Source organism: Camelina sativa, chromosome 4 (genome assembly GCF_030686135.1).
Source record: "Camelina sativa cultivar CO46 ecotype springtype chromosome 4, ASM3068613v1".
NCBI lineage: Eukaryota > Viridiplantae > Streptophyta > Magnoliopsida > Brassicales > Brassicaceae > Camelina > Camelina sativa.
The window spans coordinates 3,568,032-3,590,152 of NC_141883.1; the positions used below are offsets into that span (position 1 = coordinate 3,568,032).

Here is a 22,121-nt window from a genome sequence, read left to right on the forward strand (position 1 = left end):
TGGTTCGTTTTGGATCTTATAAAATTTCATTTTTTTTGTTGTAGATGGGTTATTGGAAAGGTCATCGTACTCTAAAATATGCCCGTGAATTAGTTAGGGGTAGTTATGAAAGTGGATATTCAGAACTACCTTCGTACTTATACATGATTAGAAGAGCACATCCAGGAACTCTAACTAGGTAAGTGGATGAGTTAGATAGATTTAAATCGTTTTATAGCATTCGGGGCAAGCATAGATGGATTTCTATTCATGAGGAAAGTCATAGTGGTTGATGGTACATTTTTAGAGGGCAAATATCTTGGGACGTTGCTAATGGCGACGACACAAGATGGCAACTACAACATATTTCCTCTAGCCTTTGCTGTGGTTGATACGGAAAACGATGAGTCATGGGAATGGTTTCTTAGACAACTCAGCCGTGTTATTCAAGATAATGAAGGGCTTGCCATTATATCGGATAAGCATAAGTCCATCGGCAAAGCAATAGGAAAAGTGTATCCTCTTGCTAGTCGTGGGATTTGTACTTACCATCTAAACAAAAATATTCTGGTTAGATTTAAAGGCTCTAAGACTTTTGGTTTGGTGAAGAAGGTTGCAGCTGCTTATAGGCTATGATGTTCATATATTTTACCCTGTTTTCCCTTAGTTTATTCACATCTTTTGCATCTTTTGCTATCCATTTTGACCATTATTGCATAGCTTTAGGACTAATCATGCATTAGAGTATAGTTGCATTGCATTTGCATCTTTTCATGCATAATCAGGTGATTTTGGAGCTTAAGGAGCATGGAAGCAATTCTGAGGAGAAGTGAAGCAATCATGAAGGGAAAGCAAGAGAGTTAAGGCTGAAGAACCAAGGTCCGGAGTCCAACTCGACCCCACACTCGACCAGACACTCGACCGTGTGCAGAGAGGGACTCGACCGAGTGGAAGGAGAACAACAGGAGCCAACTCGACCGGTCACTCGACCGAGCACCTGGTCGAGCTGGCCGAGCCGTCTAGCTATTTTGTCTTTTAGCATTTTTAGGGCTTCCACTACTTTTTCTATTTAAGGGCCTTGTACCTTCAGCCACCAAAGAGTCCAACTTTTTAGAGAGTCAGAAACCTAGTTTTTACCTTTTAGGGAATTATTCCCTTTGGTCTTTTTATTTTTCTTAGATCTTGTACTTCTTTTAAAAGGAAAAACAAAGAATTTCTCATATTTGTTGGTTCCATAACTTTCAGAATATTGAGAATTTGAGTTTGATTCCTTTTTTAATATTGTAGATCTTTGTCTTATCTTTCATTTGATGCAAATTTCGATGTTTTCTGGGTTTATGGCTTTGATGTTCATCATGTGTTCTTGTGAGTAGTTGCTTAGGATCTTGAGGATGGGTTAGGCTGGGTTGTGTTTGAGGTTTGTTTGATTTAGTTAAGCTTGTTTGTTTAGGATCTCTTCTAGGCTAGATGTTCTTAATGCTGATCCTATATCTGAGAAGGTAGGATCTGATTTCAAGCATCTTAGCATCACACCAATGTTTAAGAGGCATAGATAAGGATAAATCTAGAGCTTACCATTAAGCTTGCTAAGAGAGTAGAGGTTTTGTTTGGTATGAGACATATTGCTTATTGCCTGCTTGTGTAGATTCTTTACTTTGTGAGAACAAGTCTAGAGATGCATAGGTTTGATTGTTTCTTGCCATGAGAGTGGATTAAACATGTCTTAGATATATATTTCTAGAGATTAGCTCAAGTTGTTTGAGATTTGTTGATCAAGTTAGATGACCTCAATCATTAGTCCAGCCCATGAATGCCTCCTCAAGTCTTTCCTTGTTTATTGATTTCTTAGTCTTAATCCTGCTGTTTGATTGTTGTTTGATTCGTTTTAGTATTGCTCTGTTTTTCTTGCATTGCTCTGTTTTCCGGATTTGTCCAGCTCGACCCTGCACTCGATCTACACTCGATCGAGTGCTTGCTCGAGTTCATCCCCAGAACTCTTGTTTGTGCTTTATGTTTGTTCTGTCTTACTTTCTGTTTCATTCTAGTTGCATTCCAGTAGCTTTCATTTAGTATTTTGTTCTTTATTTGCCTTGCATTAGTTCATTACCATAGTTTCTATTTCTGTTATAGTTTCATAGTTGTTATAATCATTCTGTTTCATTTACATTTAGCATCTAGTTCTTATAGCTTTTACATTCTGCATTTTACATTTCATCATAGGATTGTTAGTGACAAACATCCTTTGCATTTGGCTTAACTTAGACATATAAGTACATCCTTATTGCTTTCAAAACACTCAGATTGGATTGACACCTCTTATTCTACAACTGCATAAGGGGAATTAAAACACCCATCCATTCATTTCATATCTCACCATTCCATATTCATCATCTAACCACCACAAAAATAAATCTTGTTTCAATTTGGCGCCGTTGCCCATTTGAGTGTGTTTTTGTGACATTTAGGATCATTAGAAGTCTAAGATTAAGTTCGTTTATCCACTTGTGAAGTTGCTGAACTCGAATCTTCTTTTGCTTGGCTGTATTGAGATTCAGGTACCAGCTCGACCACCCACTCGACCACCACTCGACCGAGTAGTGATCGAGCACTTGATCGAGTCAGATGCTGGATCTCAGTAGACACCACTTCCCAGTCGACTCGACCACCCACTCAAGCCTGCACTCGACCGTGTCATGTTCGAGTCTGTACTCGTGTTGGTTGATGCTCAAAAGATCTAAGGGCAAAAATAATCTGCAAAGGTCTCTTGACAACATCCACAGGCTGCAAAAGGGTTTGAGACATAAGCAAAGAAGAGTAGTTCAGAATCAACAAGAGGATCACATCATCATGGAGCAACAAGATCAAGTTCCTAGACCAAGGAACATTGGTGCTGGAGATGCACCAAACACACATAACAAAAGAGTTGGTATTGTGCCTCCTACTGTTGCCAACAAGAACTTTGAGATCAAGAGTGGATTGATCACCATGATTCAGGCCAATAAGTTCCATGGGTTGCCAATGGAGGATCCCCTAGATCACCTTGATGAGTTTGATAGGATATGCAGCCTCACAAAGATAAATGGTGTGAGTGAAGATGGCTTCAAGCTAAGGCTGTTCCCTTTCTCACTTGGGGACAAGGCTCATCTATGGGAAAAAACTCTTCCTAGTGGAGCAATCACTACATGGGATGCTTGCAAGAAGGCTTTCTTAGCCAAGTTTTTCTCCAATGCTAGGACTGCTAGATTGAGGAATGAAATTTCTGGGTTTGCTCAAAGGAATAATGAAAGCTTTTGTGAAGCTTGGGAAATGTTTAAGGGATTCCAGACTCAGTGTCCTCATCATGGCTTCAGTGCTGAGTCCTTACTAAGTACTTTGTATAGAGGAATGCTTCCCAAAATCAGAATGCTTCTTGACACAGCCTCTAATGGAAACTTCCTCAATAAGAATGTGGAAGAACGCTGGGAGTTGGTTGAAAATCTTGCACAATCTGATGGGAACTACAATGAGGACCATGATAGGACAATAAGGTCTACATCCACTGATCATGAGGAGAAATACAAGAAAGATCTGAAAATGGTGAATGAAAAGCTTGATAAGATCCTATTAAGCCAACAAAAGTCTATTCACTTCATTAGTGAAGAAGAGCTTCCAGTTCAAGAAGGAGATAGGGAGTTTGCTGAGTTGTGCTACATGCAAAACCAGGGTGGATTCAAAGGTTACAACCAAGGAGGGTTCAAGAACAACAACCTGTCCTATAGAAGCACCAATGTAGCCAACTCACAAGACCAAGTCTATCCCCCTCCTCAGCTTCCACAACAGAACAATTACACACCCAAACAACAACATCCAATGTTCCATCCCCAATTGTGTCCCCCACCAGGGTTTCAGACTAACCAAGGCCAGGAACAAGAACTTAGAGCAATGATGCAACAGCTGTTGATTGGGCAAACCAATGGAAAGATTGAGGAAGCCAAACAGCTTGCTGAGTTAAACCAAAGGCTCACATCACAGTACAATGATTTGAACATGAAGTTTGAGGGTCTCAACTCAAGAGTGAAGTACATGGAGAGCAACCTTGCCTCAACTTCAGCTCCTAAGACCAACCAACTCCCTGGAAAAGCTGTTCAAAACCCCAAGGAGTTCACTGCCAAAGCCATTCATATCTTGCAAGAAGAGGTCACTGAGGACAGTGAAGTTCAAGGTGGGGAGAATTGGTCATTTACTGATGATCAGAGGGTTGATTGTGCAAAGCAGCAAGGATCCGGCATTGAACTCGACCAGGTGCTTGAGCACGCACTCGACCGAGTGCCTGATCGAGTGGTCGATCGAGCTGAGGGATCAGGAGCTGTCAAACCTGCTAAGTACATTCCTCCTGCTTATAAACCGTCTATACCCTTCCCAGGACGTTTCAAAGCACAGAAGCTTAAGGAATTAAGGGAAATTATTGAGAGAAAGGAAAAGTTGGCTTTGCAATAAGAGGAAGAGAAAGCTTTGAAAGAAGAGGCTGTGATTGAGAAACAAGAGAAAGTGATGGCAATACAAGAGATTATCATTGCCTACCAGGAAGAGGAGAGAAGACCTGCCTTGGAACAGTATGATCCATATCCTCTCTATAAGGTTTTTTTGCTTGAATTGTCAACGTAGAAGGCTCAAGCTCAAGATGAGAAAGATCTTGAAGACCTTGGAGGAGTTATCATCCCAATTAAGCTTAGTGATCCAGGTCCATTCTATCTGCCTTGCACACTTAGCTATCTTCACTACAACCAGTGCTTATGTGACTTGGGAGCATCTATCAGTGTGATGCCCTACTCTATAACACAAAAGCTTGGGCACACTGACTTCAAGTCTACCAATCTTCATTTATGCCTAGCTGATGGGTCAAACAGAGATGCGGTTGGCAAGTTAGAAAACATTCCAGTCAAGATAGGAAGAGCAAGGGTTCATACTGATTTTTTGGTTCTAGAGATGGATAAGGAACCTGAGGATCCTATCATTTTGGGGAGGCCATTCTTGGCCACTGTTGGAGCTGTTATAGATGTTAGGGAAGGTCTTGTGACCTTGAACATTGTTGAGGATATAATCATGAAGTTTAACATCTATAACCCAACCAACCTTCCTACCATTGAAGGAAGAAGAAGAAGAAGGTGGGCAATATGGCTAAGTCCATCAAGGGCCTAAAGAAGGAGATTGCTGAATTGAAGAGTGGAAATTCACTTCACCAACACCATCTAGCCCTTTGAGGAGGAGTAGCTCAACTAGAGTACTTACACGAGTTGCAAACCCTGTGGAACCAGCTAGAGCCTCAATGTATGAGCCAAATCAGAGGAAAAGGAGTTCAAGTAGCCGAGAACAACAGTTTTCAAGGCACTCGACCGGGTCACTCGAGCACCCACTCGACCGAGTACCCCAGATGCACTCGGCCGAGTTCCAACCCAGAGCACACTTTGGCTTCCCAGCTCCAGCTGCTTATCCAGGATATCCAGGTTACCCTCCCATCCCACCCTAATACTTCATGGATCCAGCACTCTACCAGCAGTTCTACCAGCAACAAGCTCAGAATTTTGACATTCGCGGTCCAGCTCGACCCCCCCACTCGAACACGTACTCGACCGAGTCAGGGTCGATTGCCATCGTCGAGCTGCCCCAGTCACCTTCTCCAAGTCACCAACAAGACCCCAGCTACACTTTTGATAGCATGCAAGAGGATGTGGACAGTTTCTTCTCCAATCCTTGAGGTACCACTATCACCTTCACTTGTAAATATCATTGCATTTCATATTGTGTGTTTTGTTTTCTTTTATCTCTTGAATCTTCTTACAAATTTCTTTCACACAAGGGACTGTGTGATTTAAGTTTGGGGGAGGGTTTGAGATAGCATTTGACATTGTGTTTTGTTTTCTTATTTCAAATTTTTAGCATCATTATGTTAGTATTTGCATAGCATCTAAGACATAGAAAAACCCTAAAAATTTGAAATTTTTTTGCAAAAATCTTTATAAAAAAAAAGAGTGTTCATGTAGTTAGCATTGCATATCAGTATTTTGTTTAGCATATAGGACTGTTTGCATTAGGGATCTATGATGAGTTTTACCTTGTTAGCTTGCTAGATTCACCAAACTAGGATCAATGCCCAAGTTAATAGTACTTTGATGCTAGTTGAGTGGCTAGAAGCATAGGATTGAACCAAGCCTTGAATTCCTGCATTGCATTTGGTCAAAATTGAAGCATGTTGTGATTTGATGCCATTTCCTATTTATAAGAACCTAATATTGACTTTTAATTATCAATGTGTGCATTGCTTTAAACTCATAGATACCATATACATATTTGGATCATCTTTCTCCTTTTTACCACTCTTGTTGATCCAAATAGCTGATTGAACCATTAAAATCAGTTTCCCTACCCCTTAACCAACCCTTCTTTCAAGTCATGTTTATTCTTGTGTGTGAGGCCTATTTTTGGGATTGAGCTTGGTAGAAAGTGTTAGGTTTGAACTGACAAGAGTAAAGCCTTGTGTAGTTCTAGTTTGCATTTTTCAAACTAGATAGGACTAGGTGGTTCACTTGTTGGGTTTGGGACTTGGCTGTTATGAAAAGAAAAGAGGAAAAAGAGAAAGAAAAAGGGTAGAGTCTTTAAGAGGAGAATGTGTTTAAGCAAAGTCTAGTGAAAGGATGAGAAGTAAAATTTGTTGTTGAAAATGGTTCTAGTTAAAGAAAAGAAAAGAAAGAAAAGAAAAGTCTAGCAAAATGCTTGTATGTCTTAAGAATAAGAAGAGAAGAGAACCATAGCAAATAAGTAAGAATCCCCCATCCCACTAGAAAGTTCAAATAAGAAACCTCTCCTAAGACTTGAAAACCAAAAGAGAAAAGGGTGAAAGTGAAGAGAAGAAGTTAAAAGGGTAGCACTAGGATCATTTGGGTTTAGATTGATAGGATGAATACTTTGGGTGCCTTTGGGTAGACAAGGTTTTGTTCTTGTATGTGTCTAAGTGTTCTTACCTTTAGCATTCTTCTAAAGCTCAATCAATTTTTATGAGAGAACCTTGATATTAATAAAGCCCTACTCTAAAGAGAGACCATCATTGTCTCTAAACCTTTATTACCAAGCCAAATGAGTTTAAGCATTGCATAGAATTGATTCATGTTCTTGATTAATGAATATTAAAGGAAATGGTTGATTTGAATGCATGTGGATAACCAAGGCTCAAATCAGTAAAGGTTGTGATAACTTGTCTAAAATCTTTAAGTACAGCTCATTCAACTTGCATCATAGTACTAGTAACTTGGACATTGATTCTAGCTGGTCTATTGGCAAGCTTTAGGAGCTGAGATCCCACCTTTAAACCTCACCTGCCTTCTTATATCTTGTTCATTTGCTTGAGGGCAAGCAAAGACTAAGTTTGGGGGTGTTGATGTTCATATATTTTACCCTGTTTTCCCTTAGTTTATTCACATCTTTTGCATCTTTTGCTATCCATTTTGACCATTATTGCATAGCTTTAGGACTAATCATGCATTAGAGTATAGTTGCATTGCATTTGCATCTTTTCATGCATAATCAGGTGATTTTGGAGCTTAAGGAGCATGGAAGCAATTCTGAGGAGAAGTAAAGCAATCATGAAGGAAAAGCAAGAGAGTTAAGGCTGAAGAACCAAGGTCTGGAGTCCAACTCGACCCCACACTCAACCAGACACTCGACCGTGTGCAGAGAGGGACTCGACCGAGTGGAAGGAGAACAACAGGAGCCAACTCGACCGGTCACTCGACCGAGCACTTTGTCGAGCTGGCCGAGCCGTCTAGCTATTTTGTCTTTTAGCGTTTTTAGGGCTTCCACTACTTTTTCTATTTAAGGGCCTTGTACCTTCAGCCACCAAAGAGTCCAACTTTTTGGAGAGTCAGAAACCTAGTTTTTACCTTTTAGGGAATTATTCCCTTTGCTCTTTTTATTTTTCTTAGATCTTGTACTTCTTTTAAAAGGAAAAACAAAGAATTTCTCATATTTGTTGGTTCCATAACTTTCAGAATATTGAGAATTTGAGTTTGATTCCTTTTTCAATATTGTAGATCTTTGTCTTATCTTTCATTTGATGCAAATTTCGATGTTTTCTGGGTTTATGACTTTGATGTTCATCATGTGTTCTTGTGAGTAGTTGCTTAGGATCTTGAGGATGGGTTAGGCTGGGTTGTGTTTGAGGTTTGTTTGATTTGGTCAAGCTTGTTTGTTTAGGATCTCTTCTAGGCTAGATGTTCTTAATGCTGATCCTATATCTGAGAAGGTAGGATCTGATTTCAAGCATCTTAGCATCACACCAATGTTTAAGAGGCATAGATAAGGATAAATCTAGAGCTTACCATTAAGCTTGCTAAGAGATTAGAGGTTTTGTTTGGTATGAGACATATTGCTTAATGCCTGCTTTTGTAGATTCTTTACTTTGTGAGAACAAGTCTAGAGATGCATAGGTTTGATTGTTTCTTGCCATGAGAGTGGATTAAACATGTCTTAGATATATATGTCTAGAGATTAGCTCAAGTTGTTTGAGATTTGTTGATCAAGTTAGATGACCTCAATCATTAGTCCAACCCATGAATCCCTCCTCAAGTCCTTCCTTTTTTCTTGATTTCTTAGTCTTAATCCTGCTGTTTGATTGTTGTTCGATTCGTTTTAGTATTGCTCTGTTTTTCTTGCATTGCTCTGTTTTTCGGATTTGTCCAGCTCGACCCTGCACTCGATCTACACTCGATCGAGTGCTTGCTCGAGTTCATCCCCAGAACTCTTGTTTGTGCTTTTTGTTTGTCTTGTCTTACTTTCTGTTTCATTCTAGTTGCATTCCAGTAGCTTTCATTTAGTATTCTGTTCTTTATTTGCCTTGCATTAGTTCATTACCATAGTTTCTATTTCTGTTCTAGTTTCATAGTTGTCATAATCATTCTGTTTCATTTACATTTAGCATCTAGTTCTTATAACTTTTACATTCTGCATTTTACATTTCATCATAGGATTGTTAGTGACAAACATCCTTTGCATTTGGCTTAACTTAGACATATAAGTACATCCTTATTGCTTGCAAAACACTCAGATTGGATTGACACCTCTTATTCTACAACTGCATAAGGGGAATTGAAACACCCATCCATTCATTTCATATCTCACCATTCCATACATTCATCATCTCACCACCACAAAAATAAATCTTGTTTCAGGCTACAAGATTTTGATGAATTGTTTCATCAAATTCAACAGGTGAACCCAGACCTACATGCGTATTTGGTGCAGGCTGATGTAAGTAAGTGGAGTCGGGTACACTTTCCAGGTGATAGATATAACTTAACCACCACCAACATAGCGGAGTCTCTCAACAATGTCTTAAAAGCAGCTAGATAGTATCTGATAGTTAGCCTGCTAGAGGGGATACAGATGATGTTGACTAGATGGTTTGCTGTGAGACGGAAACAGGCTACTCTGATGACAACTGTTATAACAACTCAAGTTGAGGAGCTTCTCGTGGTAAGATAATATTGTCTGCCATTGTAAAGTTGTCGTAGCTTATCCCTACTTAAACATCTACTAACTACCTTTTGTTTGCTTGGTAGGCCCGGGTTGCTAGAGCAAGTTTGCTAGATGTGCAAGAGATCGATCCGAACCAATACGAAGTTAGAAGTGGGGCATCCATGAATGTGGTCAACCTATCACAAAAGAAGTATTATTGCCGTATGTTCGATGTTGATAAACTCTCGTGTATACATGCAATTGCTGCCGTAGAGACTGCTAATGTCTCAAGTATTTCTAAGTGTCATCCATACTTTCGAACAGAGTATCTACGCCTTGGTTATACGAAGTCAGTTATGCCGAAGGATGAAACATGCCCATTACCAAACAATGTCGTTGAGAAGAGAGTTAAAACACCACCGGTGAGGACTCAATCTGGAAGACCGAAACTGAGTAGAGCTAAAGGGCCATTCGAGATTGCCATGCAGAGTAAAAGGCCTAGGAAAGCCCATTATTGTGGAAACTGTGGCCATACCGGCCACAATCGTCAAACATGCAATGGTTGACAAATTGTTTACGCATGTAGTCGACATACTCTAGTTTTTTTTTTTTCGTTTTGTAAGATTTGATTGATTTTAACTCTGCTCCATCTCTTAGTGTACTGTAACCACATGGCAATTAAACTCTGCCTTTAAAAGTCTATCATATCACAAAGTTAGGTGTGTGTTAAATGGAACATTTAACCCACATTAATGATTCTTCCCAACCGGAAACTGTAAAATTTATTTAGAGTGGAACAAGACTTTATAAAAGCAAACGTTATGTCTTCACTTGTTGCACTCGAGACCTAAAACGTAGATCCCTAACCCAAAGATAACTAAAAATGGCTTACATTCCAACGCCTGTGGTCGCTGATATAATTCGCTGTGTAGGGAAGCAAGGGTTTCGACACCTTGGTCCTTTTATAGCTGTTAAACCGGCGTACAAAGAGCTTGTATACTCCGACGAAGTCTGGTTTGAGGTAGATTTGGATGAATTTATTTTCAACAGTCAGCTTGCTAATGTTTCTTCCTCGTATAGGCCCTTCTTGATGAAATGTTTTGAGAAAGGACATCCCACAGCAAAATATGTCGAATCACTTCGAATATTGACTCAAGTTGGCCCTTCACAAGCGGTGTTCGATATGCTTGGTGAAACCGCTACCGAGAGCATTTATGCGCACTTCGCATATGCTATGATGCTCATCATGTGTGGGGCTTTGGAAGATGGGCTACTGTTGATGAAAGCTTACTTCAGGAAGGTGCCTAACATACACGACGATGTGATGATCGCTGACCAAGTTGAAATACAAATTAGAGAAATGGGGCTTTTTGGATATCGTTATCTTCAACGGATATTACCATTTTAAAATTGCTCATCTGTGTTGGTTGGAGCACCACAACAGATTTGATATATGTGAACATTGTTTCGCATTCACCTATGCTTGCAATTTTCGGGAAATGTGTTGAAATTTATGTATAATTCATAAATCCAGTACCAAATATCATATGCGGCTAATAAGTGTAGGAAGCTCTTTTTGTATTAACGTAGCGGCTAATATGTGTTTAATTGTAGGAAGATCTTTTTCTATTAACTTAGCGGCTAATATGTGTAATAGTGTAAACTGTATTAGTCTAAGCATTATCCTTTTTTATTGTAACTTAGCGGCCAATATGTGTAATACGTATGTGTATAATGTTTATGAGTGTGTAATATGAATGTTAATTAGTGGTGCCGTGTATGTGTACACAAAATAACCATAAATACATGTAGATATTAACTAAACATCAAGCGTATACATTTTTACATTTTCTTAGCGTACGTGTTACAAAATCCATACCCATCTAGACAAAAAGAATACTCTCCTCTTTGAGCTCCGGCGGTAAGGACAATGTTGCATGTTCTAAACGTTGTCACGAAGAACATGCAACTTTGTTAGCTTTATAAAAAGAATATGGGTGTGATGGCAGAATTTCAAAAAAACCTTGGTTAGACAATTTAGAGTTCAAAAAGACAGACTCAGCATGGAGACTACTCATTAATTAAACACAGACTTCTCTCTGTGATATAAACTCAACACCACCTGTCTCAAAACCACGAGGATTTGGGTCAGACATTTGAATGAAGCAATCAGTGTCGGGAACCTCATCAAATATCTCAGCTGCAAGTTTTAATTGGATGGCAGGCATTGCAGCATCAGATAAACCTTCATACGAAATGCCAATAGCTAAACACTCAATGTATTTAACTACAAAATACCATAATCCCCTTGTGAAGGTTTTGAGGACATGTTTTAACCCTGTAAAACGTGAAAGCTCGCGTACTGAATTTTTTTTCTTCTCTGGAGGGGCAACATAATGCATCAACTCAGGAGTCATACGAATATATGGCTTGCAAGACTTCATAACCTCATCATTTGAGTACAAACTGCAGATGCTGTCATACAGATTCACTTGTCGACCCACTAAGTCCACTACCACAGCTACGCAATGGTCATTATTGATGTTGTGTGCAAAGTAAAGAACATCGTCATCATTAACCCACCTCTTCTTTGTCATACCGTAATTAGGGTAGAGACCATTGTAGACTTTAAAGTATGTCTCTGGGAACAACCAATTCTTCTGAGAGTCAAACTTCTTGTAGTCCTGCGCCCATTGATTGACAAACCATGGATCTAGGAAGGTAATCCTATCGGATAAGAAGGGGGACACGGTCTGCATGGACCTTAAGCATATGCATCACTGGACACAGGTGCTGTCAAGTTTAGTAGAACACATCAGTATTCAATGTCTCCATAAAATGGAAAACATAATTTTCAAAAATATGGAAAATAATTGCATACGTACCGCATCCTTCAACCACCCGTATTGCGGATCTTTCTTAGGCCACAACTCCTTCAGTGTCATTATCCTTAAGTAAAAATTAGCTGATGAGTCGCTGGAGTCGAGCCCATTTGCGCTACCAAAAACAAAAATAAAACAAAACATTAGAACTTCAATAATAACATAAAAATGGCTCAAATTGACATTATGAAAATAAGAAGACTAACACTCATCGTCTATGAAAGCCATTAACTTGTCAACCTTGCTTGCAGACACTTTCTCAAAAGGATCATAATGCGCTGGTGAAAGTACCTTCCCCTTAAGAATGCGCTTATCCACTAATGAACCAATGTACGGGTCAAGCTGTGTTGCTGCAAGGTTTCTATCCCTTTTATTTGGACTACCAATATCATCATCCTTACACAACAAATACAACTTATCTATAACAAATTCAATATTTTTCCTAGCCGCATTCTCTATAGGATCCGAAAAACCTCAATCCGAAGATGACAGTTGCTTTTGCTGTGTAAAAAGTCTCCTTCCTTGGTTTTTAGGTGTCGTAAATTTCTTCCTCGTCTCCTCAATGCAAGCTACAACTGGTTGTTTTGTAATAGGTGTAGAGAGTTTCTTCTCATCAAGTGCTGCCGTTCGCATATTTTTAACATTCTTCAAAGACAACCTGATTTTCTTCGCATGATTTTTAGACACACATGAAATGGAAAAATCATCCTGCGATGTTTGCTTCATCTGTAATAGCCATGACTAAAACGAGAGACATTAATAGAAACACATGACATGGAATTATGTGTATTATGTGTGTAAAAATTTCGATCTGATTTTTATATCTCGAGAGTTTGGAAAAAAGCTTGTTAACGTAAAAGACATAAACGGAAATTGGAAAAGAAGATAGAGGGCTAAGAAAGAAACTAAAGCTTCAAAATTGTCAATGCCCACCAACTATGCAATATTCTGCACAGACAAACCACTTCTCTTTGTAAAGAATTTCACAATGTAATTGTTTTTTAAATAAAATTTCAAACCAAGCCTACCTCATCTTTCTCGACCTGACCACCAGTGTAACGCCCCAATACCGCTCTATGGCCACGGAGTCCATCGGACGGCACCGAGAACGCTACGAATGCGGGAACTGCACTAGGGTTATCCGGTCGAAGGACGGAAACTGCAGACTTCCCGACCAGTCCTCCCTGGCACAACTCCTCCCGCGACCGAGACTACGTAGGCTTTGCAACCCTTGTGGCCTGGTGCGTTGTGTCAGCCCGGACAAGTCCGAGTATCATTTGCAACTTGCCATGTTTTCCTGAAAACCGTATATATTACTTTAATAAAATATTTCATCAAAAATAAATTATCAAAGCAATATATAAAGATAGTTGGATAATATTACATAACCATTTACGAAAATAGGGTTTTACAAAGAACACAAGGAAAACCCTATCCGGTACCCTAACGTTTGCTCCAGCACTAGACTCACTTAGGCTTCCCTGCAAGACCAAAATAATATCATGAGTAATCTAAGATTACTCAGTGAGCCTGGGTACCCCTTTCTCTTAAACGGGATTCTACTTCCCCAACCCGACTACCCCAGCAAGCAAAGAAAACAAGCAAGTTATCAAAGCAACGCAACAAAAGCAATAGCGGAAGCAAAACAACAAACGAGCAAGAGAGGTTAGATCACTACGACTCAACTCGAAAGATCTAGACTTGCTACAAAATGAGAAACACGACCTAAGGGAACAAGGAACTACTTGGATACCTTAGACTCTTACCACCTACGCGACTCGCTAAGATGACTAGAATAAACAAGGGATACTTGAACTATCCTAGACTCTTAGACAACACATAACATGCAAAGACGACTAGACATAAACAAGGGACACTCGAATACTCTAGACTCTTTACACCTAGGGCCCATCGATAATCTGTTCCATTCCAACACTTCCCATGCCGAGACCACAAAGTTCTCCGACATGAGCCCACCTTTAGCTACATCATCATGTAGCGCTTACGCTGGTAGCTAGCCAGCCGTAACATTGTCTCGCGCGAGTGGTCGTTGAGAACTCTCATGAGACATCCGCTTTTGGAAACAGAAATACCGACACACAATCCTAGCCAAGACTCAAGAAACAAATTCAAGAGGCTAAGCTAAAATAAAACTCACAACAATAATTCAAGCAACGATTAGTCAAGCTCACAAGCATGAAATCAAGCAAGAATAAAACATGCAATAATCTATCAAGAAGTAAGAACACAAACAAGCAACCTATGATTATTCTACATGCATGCAAACAATATAAACACCTTAAGCAAGTTAATGCAACAAGTTCTAATATGCATGCAACCATTCGCGATTTAACCACTTAAATCCCTAAGTCCAAATTCACATGCAACCTGATTTTAAACAAGAATACATTCAAGTAAATCTAGATTCAATTATGCATGTAACTAAATCCAAATTTTAAGTGTTCCCTCTTACTTAAAATTTCATCCATTTCATTTGCATGGTGATTCATGTTAGATGTGCATTTAAACATTTCACTAAGATGAATCCTACCATATTACGCATGCAACCAATTTAAATCATTTCTATATGCAACTATACTACATGCATTACCGCAGACTCACCTCTCGCGCGTCGACGATGATTACCGGACTTCACTGCACCACACGATCAGACAACGCTTTCCCCTTCGCGTCAGACAGCTCCCCGCTTCTACGTCCGCAAACGTTGCTTTGCTTCAACTCCTCTCGAGCAAAACCGCGACTCACTCTTGACTAAGTTTGATCGCAAGTACGTCTTGCTCTCGATCGCTCTTCGACACAACTGTCGTCTTTTCTCGACCTTCTTTTTCGACACTAACACCGGTACTGATTGATGATCTCTTCGACAAATCCTTCTTTTCTTTGACAACTCGTTCTCGACACAACTCTTCTTCTCCTCGATGATCTCTCGATGCTCGCTTGGCAATCTCTCGGCACAATCTCTCGGAGATCTCTCAACAAATTCTCGGTAATCTCTCCACAAAGAACAGCTTTTGAGTGACTTAGTGAGATGAGAGAAAATTTGCGGAAATGAGCAAATGAGAAGCATCCCTTCTCTATTTATAGGCGCGAGTCCTCTCTTCCTCTTCTTAGTGCGCCTTGACAAGTGTCTTCTTCCCCCTTTGCATGGCGTGCGTGATTAACACTCCACAATAGTTAATCGACATTTAATCCACTAACTCCTCTCTATTAGTGCATGCAAATCCTCTTATTAGTGCATGTAAATCCTCTTATTAGTGCATGAGCATGCAAGAAATCTGATTGGTCAAACTCTTGTGAGGAAATTAAATTTATTTTTATTTCCTGCGGCTTAACTCGCTTCTCGTCCGTCTCTCTCGACATCTACCGGTCTCGCTTGGACGTTACCCTCAGCATTCGTCCTTTGCTGTCGATCCCTTCGACAACTCCCGTCTCGATCGAACACATTCCCGATCAACTGATCGATCGTTATAGGCTTCCTTAACAATTCTTGTCTTAATCAAGCATTCACATTATGGATTCTCTTCTTAATGCATGTGATTCCCTTCTTCTTCTTGTGCATGTTGCTTAACATTTAGGAGAATTTTGGTTTGCCACCTTGATTCCCACTAGTTCTTCCTTGAATTATATTAATCCTCCACTAGGCTCCACTATCTCCTCTTGATTATTTTAATTTTCCACTATCTTCCTTAATCCTCCTTGATTAAATTAATCCTCCATTATCTCCCTTAATCTTGTTTTAATTAATTCTCCACTATCTCCTATTTTAGATTAATTTAATCTCCACTTTTCTCATTTTTGATTGGTCGAATATTTTTAGGAAATAATAATTTTCCCAAAAATTCGATCCTTCGTCTGGCACCTTTGACATCCCCTTCGGTGACTTTCGTCTCACTCGGACAACTTCCTCGATCGTTCGGACAATGGCTATCGGTCCTCTTGACAATGCGCATCACAATCGAGCACTCCTCTCGATCATTGGTCGATCGTTAACGATTCTCTCAGCAATACGCAGACAGCTCCTCTCGGTCTCTCGGACAACTGTCGCGATCCTTCCGGACATTTTCGATCCTCTCGGCCCAGTCTGTCGACCGTTCGGACACCAACGATCCTTCTGGCCACTCTCGGTCATTTTTCTTGGTCAACCCGAATGCTTCGATACTCCTTCTCGAAAGCGTCTGGACACTCCGACACACCTCTCGGACAAATTTCCGCGCACTCCGTCGACTCTCGATCATTCTTAGGGTCTTGGCCGTACTCCTGGTCACTCCATCTTGGCTCGGTCATCTTTTGATTCACAAATATTTCCTCGAACATCTTTCAGTCATTTCTCTTTGTTCTTCATCTCCTATCTCTTTAAGTCTTTCCCAAGTCATTCCCTCGAATTTTATTTCGGGAATCTTGCCCTTGGTGAGGGTCATTACAACCAGCCTCTCCTGTTTTTGAATCTTCATCGTGGGCAAGTTGACCTTCTTCATCAACAGGCTTCTCTTCCAAAGTTGCCTTCTCGGGCAAGATGTCTTTACCTGTCTTCAACTCAACCACATCATTCTCAAGGACTGAAACCTTCTTTTCTATCTGTTTCACTTGCTTACCAATACTTTTCAACTTCCCTCCCAAGTTTTCATTCATTTCATCCATTTTTCAATCAAGCTTACCTAACAGCTTTAGAACGCCTTCTAATGCCCCTTTCTCCCCGCCCTTCACATCACCATCATCGCCGTTTTCATCATTCAATTCTTTAAGCTTCACCGGACCTTTTGACCTCTTGTGCATTGAGGAGCTGGTTGTTGCCTTAAACTTTTTCATAAGAGGTGGGTCCACAAAATCATCTCCACTATTAGCTGCCACCTGCCTCTTCTCCGCTTTCTTATCAAAGAAACCCTCCTCTGCATAGCCAGACCACTCTTTCTCATCTACACATCCGAGGAAAAGATCATGTAGCAGATTATCGAACAACTTATTACCACCAACACCTTCTCTGAATACTGCATTTTCCCCTGGCCACGTTGGATATATACCCTCTTCACGTCTGAAAACCAAATGCTTAACGTCCACCTATACGTTCAAACAACCGGATAAAAATATGTTCATTAATAGGGTTTCGTTAAAATATCAAAAAATTTCTCAAAAGGATCCATTAATTCGGGAAATTTACACTACCTTTTTCTTTCACTTCTTCTCTGCAGCTAATGTGGATTCAACTGTAATCCTTGGGCGGCCTCCACCCAAGCAAAGTAGCTGCACAACTTCTTCGACATCATCATCATCAATTTTTCTTTTCTTCCCATACCTTTTCCCAAAGTTAACCAAACTTTCCAAACCCCATACCATTAGGACATGTACACATCCATGTATAGCATATGTATCGTTATCAAAGGACACAACTTTAATTGACTGAATCAACTCCTTAAAAAAAACACGAACCCAAGGAAATCTCTCAAAAGCCTCACTATCCAGAACTCGTTTAGCTTACTCTAATGGAATCCTGCTGGACCGAGATAGCCCCAATATACCAACATGAAGGACAAACAACAGTCCAATCTTCTTTCTCAATTCAGGAAGCGAGGTCCTACAATGCTTCATCGCTTCATCCAAATCATACCAGTTTGGACCAACCCCTACATCCACATTTAACTCAGCCCATAATTCAGTATGATCAACATCCACTTTATCCTCTTAATTTATCATATCACAGTTCAGGTCGGAAATTTCTTCATACTCATAAAGAGAAAACCTGATAGGACTCCCTTCAATCAATGCCCACATCTCATAGCTCCTCTTTATTGCCAGCTGTCGAGTTAAAATGTAGTGCACCAACTTTTCCCACCATACATAGTCACTATCCGCAAGTTTTAAGATAACACCTACTTGCGAATTATCTCTAATATCCGTGTACACATCATCCCCAATGCACTCCTTCATAAATCCAAAACTGCTCAGTGTGCAGTTATGATGCATGCTCCGTCTCTGTAAGGGTAATTTCCTTTCAGGATACAACCTTGGAGGGTACTTCTTCTATGCACTTGATCCCTTAACTGAAAATGGCATACAATACTAATTTAGATTCTATTTCCTGAATTGTACAAATGACAATTCTTCCTAAGTCAATCACGCAACTCTATCAAACTATAAACTCTCTCAAACTCTATCACATCACTCTATCACAACATACCACTCTACCAAGTACACATACACACAAGACATACGAAGTATGAAAAGTTTTTTTTTAAACACCAAACCCCAATACGACAAAACAATAATTATTGCTCAGATTTTCATCTTGTACCCTACCAGATCCCTCCCATATTCGCTATTAACTATTTCATCATACCAAATCCCACATACCCAATTTCAAAATTAAACATCTCTCTCAAATCACAAACTTACCTTTCGACTTTTTCATCATTACTATCTACCTAGATACTTTCAACTCAACGTTCGTAGTTAACGCCTCACCGGTTTCTTCATGCCGATTCTACATACCAAAAAATAACACACCATTTGTTACATATAAACAACACTTAACAAACTGTATTAATCATAAATATACTCGCCTCTTACTCAATTTCGTCAGAACACGGCCTGATTTCCCCTTCACGAACTCATCTCCTTCTTAATCTCCCAAGGAAACACAAACCAAATTTGTATTGAAGTCTCCGCCTGAATCCCCAGCCATCGGAATCTCTGTCTGAATCCCCACCACTGAAATCTCTGCCCAAATTCCGACCCACCGAGATCTCCGTACGAACCCCCAGCGATATCGCCTCCGCAATCGCTTCGCAAGTAGAGACAACAACCAACACAATCTAAGACTCCTTAGGGTTTTCACGAATACAAAGGGTTTCACGATTTCTATTTCTTACTAAAAAGTCCCTTTTTTAAAAATCAAAATGGCATCCCCGCAATTAAACAAATAACCAAGGGTTAAACGTCTTTTAACAACTAATTAGTACTAATTTAGTAAGTTTAAAATAAACGAACCTACTCTAGTAATAAACCACGATTTATGTACTAGTATAGTCATTCTTTCTATATATATTAATCATTTGCATAAATATAAAACAAGAATTGTGCAATGACTCATCGATAGCATTAGCCCTGGGCATTTGGATTTCCGGATCGGATCGGTTCGGTTTTATCGGATTTCGGATTATTCGGTTTGGGAGATAAAGAATCCGATTGGGATCCGACAGCTTTTCCTGATCGGATCGGTTCGGATCCATTCGGTTTCGGATCGGCTTCCTTCTTTTTTTTAAAATCCGACATTAAAACGAAAACAATTCAAATCGGTTTTAAAACCGGTTTAAAACCGAATTATACTGTAAAAACCGAATTATCCTAGACATTTCCATCGGATCATCAAGAGTTCAAGTCTTCAAGACATAAACCTAACAAACATTAGAAGACAACCCAGGACTTCAAGTTTCAACTTATTCAAATTCAAACCATAAAACATAACAACATTGACAAGCTTCAACTTATGCAAACTGAAATTAGTTCCAATGAGAAGGACTGAAGAAAACTGGAAAACAATTAAACATAACTAAGGCAGAAACAGTTCCAAACATTCAAACACAAAGACACTCTTCAATCTTCAAGAAGTTCAATCATTCATCTCTTGATCAGTCCAAATATCACTTTTCACCTATGTATAATGATTACAAAAAGAAATAAGATGCAGGGACCTGATTCAAATGGACTCAAAAGGGTGTTTGTAAGAGATTTGTTCAAACCTCTTTTGACTTCTATCAGATCAGAAACTTCAACATTCATCTTCACAGCTTGCATAGCGACTCAAACTCTGAAAAAAAGATTAATGAAGACAAAGTTAATACTAAGTAATACTTAAATGCACAATTGAAAAGAGGATATAATGAATAGAACAACTTACCTTTCTCAAGACTATCCTGCAACTCAATCTCAGCAAGCATTTGCTGAGTTGTAATCACTCATTTCTCATTCAACTGAATCTCACTCTTTAACCACTGCACACTTCACATCAGAACCGCAATCATGTAGTGAGTCAAGCAACTCCTAAATGGGTCTAAAATCCTATTACTATTGCTAAAAGCTGATTTAGATGCAACAGAAGACACTTGCATAGCAAGTACATCCTTTGCTATTGAGGCTAGAATAGGATACTTAGGACTGTTGATCCTCCACCATCCCAAGACATCAAACTTTATCCCAAGCTGGTTAGCCTTTGGAGTTTCCACTTTCTCCTTCAGATATAACTCCAACTCTGAACTTGCATCTTGAAAACAATTCTCATTAACCAACTCGTTGTACATAGTGTCCACCCTTTGATATTCGATATCACTTTCAAAATCCATTTTCTGATACAGATCGCCTTGAGACTCCTGTCCACTCTGAGATGATGATGCAGTTTGCGACTGAGATGAAGATGATGCATTATACTCGTCAAACAGATTTTCTAGAACCTCCTTAACTGCTTTAGTAAGCTCCTTAGATTTTGCACTGTCTTTACCATAGAGTATATCAAAACAAAGATTCGCAAACTTCATTTTGTTCCTCGGATCAAAGACACTAGCTATGATCAGCATCTTATTTAGCTTCTTTGATCCATCCCAGTACTTATTGAACTTATCTCTCATAGCCTCTGCCTTTAAGCTAAGCTTCAGATCAGAATTAGTGCTCAATGGCAATAGATTCCTCTCTATTGTTACAATTTCATTGTAACAGTTATAGGAGCTAACAGTCGATGATGCTGAAACTACCAAGGTAGAGTTATAGAAGATAACTAAAAACCTTACTAACCTTTCAATTTCATCCCAATTATCTTCACTTGGCGGTCCAATCCTCTTTTTCCCTTCAACGGTTTCACAGAAATAATCATTATACAGCTTATCTTCAGCCTTCATTCTATCAAAAGCCAATCTGAACTTCAATTCTCTTGTTAACATCAGATAAGTGGAGTTCAATCTTGTTTTGCAGTCCAATGATAAACACCCTCTTGTCATCTTTCCTGACTCAACTTTCTGCTCAAACGCTTCAAGCCTTTTACTAGAAGCTCTAACATATTGAACACCATTCCGAATAGCCTCCACATTATCCTTAAGGTCATGTAAACCACCTTTCGCAATTAAATTAATAATGTGAGCACAACAACGTAAATGCAGGAACTTACCACCTAACACCATTGCATTATTTCCTACTAAGCTAAATGCTTCCTTAAACTTCTTCATAGCATTAGTGTTGGCAGTGGCATTGTCAACAGTGATTGTGAAAATCTTCTTTATCCCTCATTCAGCCAAACAGTCAAGAAGAACAGAACTTATAGTTGACCCTGTATGGTCAGAGACATGCTTGAATCCAATCTACAGTTCTACATAGCACACTAGAAACTAGAAGCGTACCAACAATACTCAGAAAAAAGAAAAAAAAACAGACCAAATGAGCTTGAAAGAGAGAAACGGAGCTAAGACAGTTAGACACATTTGCAGAGACAAAAGGAGCTTAGACAACAAAATCAAATATTCTGTCTCTAGGTTTCATAAATCATCATCAACATCAACATTCAACAACTAAGATCAAATATTCTGTCTCTAGGTTTCCGAAATCATCATCAACATCAAGATTCAACAACCATAAACATAGCTCATCTTAAGTCTTAACATTGAAACTTATAAACGAAGCTCAAAGAGAGAAAGAGAAACTGTAAACAGATCTCATCTTAAGTTTTTAACATTAAACGGCTTAGATTCTGGGAAGAACATACATACCTGTGATTGA

At 39.4% G+C, this 22,121-nt stretch overlaps 1 protein-coding gene, 1 non-coding gene and 1 pseudogene across 2 annotated transcripts; all 3 read right to left on the minus strand.

The window, feature by feature from the left end:
* Nucleotides 1–3,219: 3,219 nt before the first annotated feature.
* On the minus strand, nt 3,220–3,326 carry LOC147945302 (small nucleolar RNA R71). Its single transcript, XR_015597828.1, has one exon. It is a non-coding gene; the product is annotated as a small nucleolar RNA R71 (small nucleolar RNA).
* Nucleotides 3,327–11,546: 8,220 nt separating this feature from the next.
* On the minus strand, nt 11,547–15,812 carry LOC147945303 (uncharacterized). The gene is made up of 5 exons (XM_087509190.1): nt 15,753–15,812; nt 12,580–12,743; nt 12,351–12,462; nt 12,229–12,258; nt 11,547–12,149 (listed from the first exon to the last, which is right to left on the minus strand). The coding sequence occupies exons 1-5, from the start codon at nt 15,810–15,812 to the stop codon at nt 11,547–11,549; spliced, it is 969 nt and encodes a 322-aa protein (XP_087365316.1).
* Nucleotides 15,813–17,009: 1,197 nt separating this feature from the next.
* LOC147945304 (uncharacterized) lies at nt 17,010–18,338 on the minus strand (annotated as a pseudogene).
* Between the last annotated feature and the right edge of the window lie 3,783 nt (nt 18,339–22,121).

What these genes read in the sequence shown, in the direction of transcription:
- LOC147945303 (XM_087509190.1), bottom strand. Translation starts at nt 15,812, where the DNA reads ATGTGTTCGATCGAGACGGGAGTTGTCGAAGGGATCGACAGCAAAGGA. An exon ending in TCTGCAAGCAAGGTTGACAA is followed by an intron (nt 12,463 to 12,579) that starts GTTAATGGCTTT and finishes TGTTTTTGGTAG; the next exon opens with CGCAAATGGGCTCGACTCCA. An exon ending in ACGGGTGGTTGAAGGATGCG is followed by an intron (nt 12,259 to 12,350) that starts GTACGTATGCAA and finishes TAAACTTGACAG; the next exon opens with CACCTGTGTCCAGTGATGCA.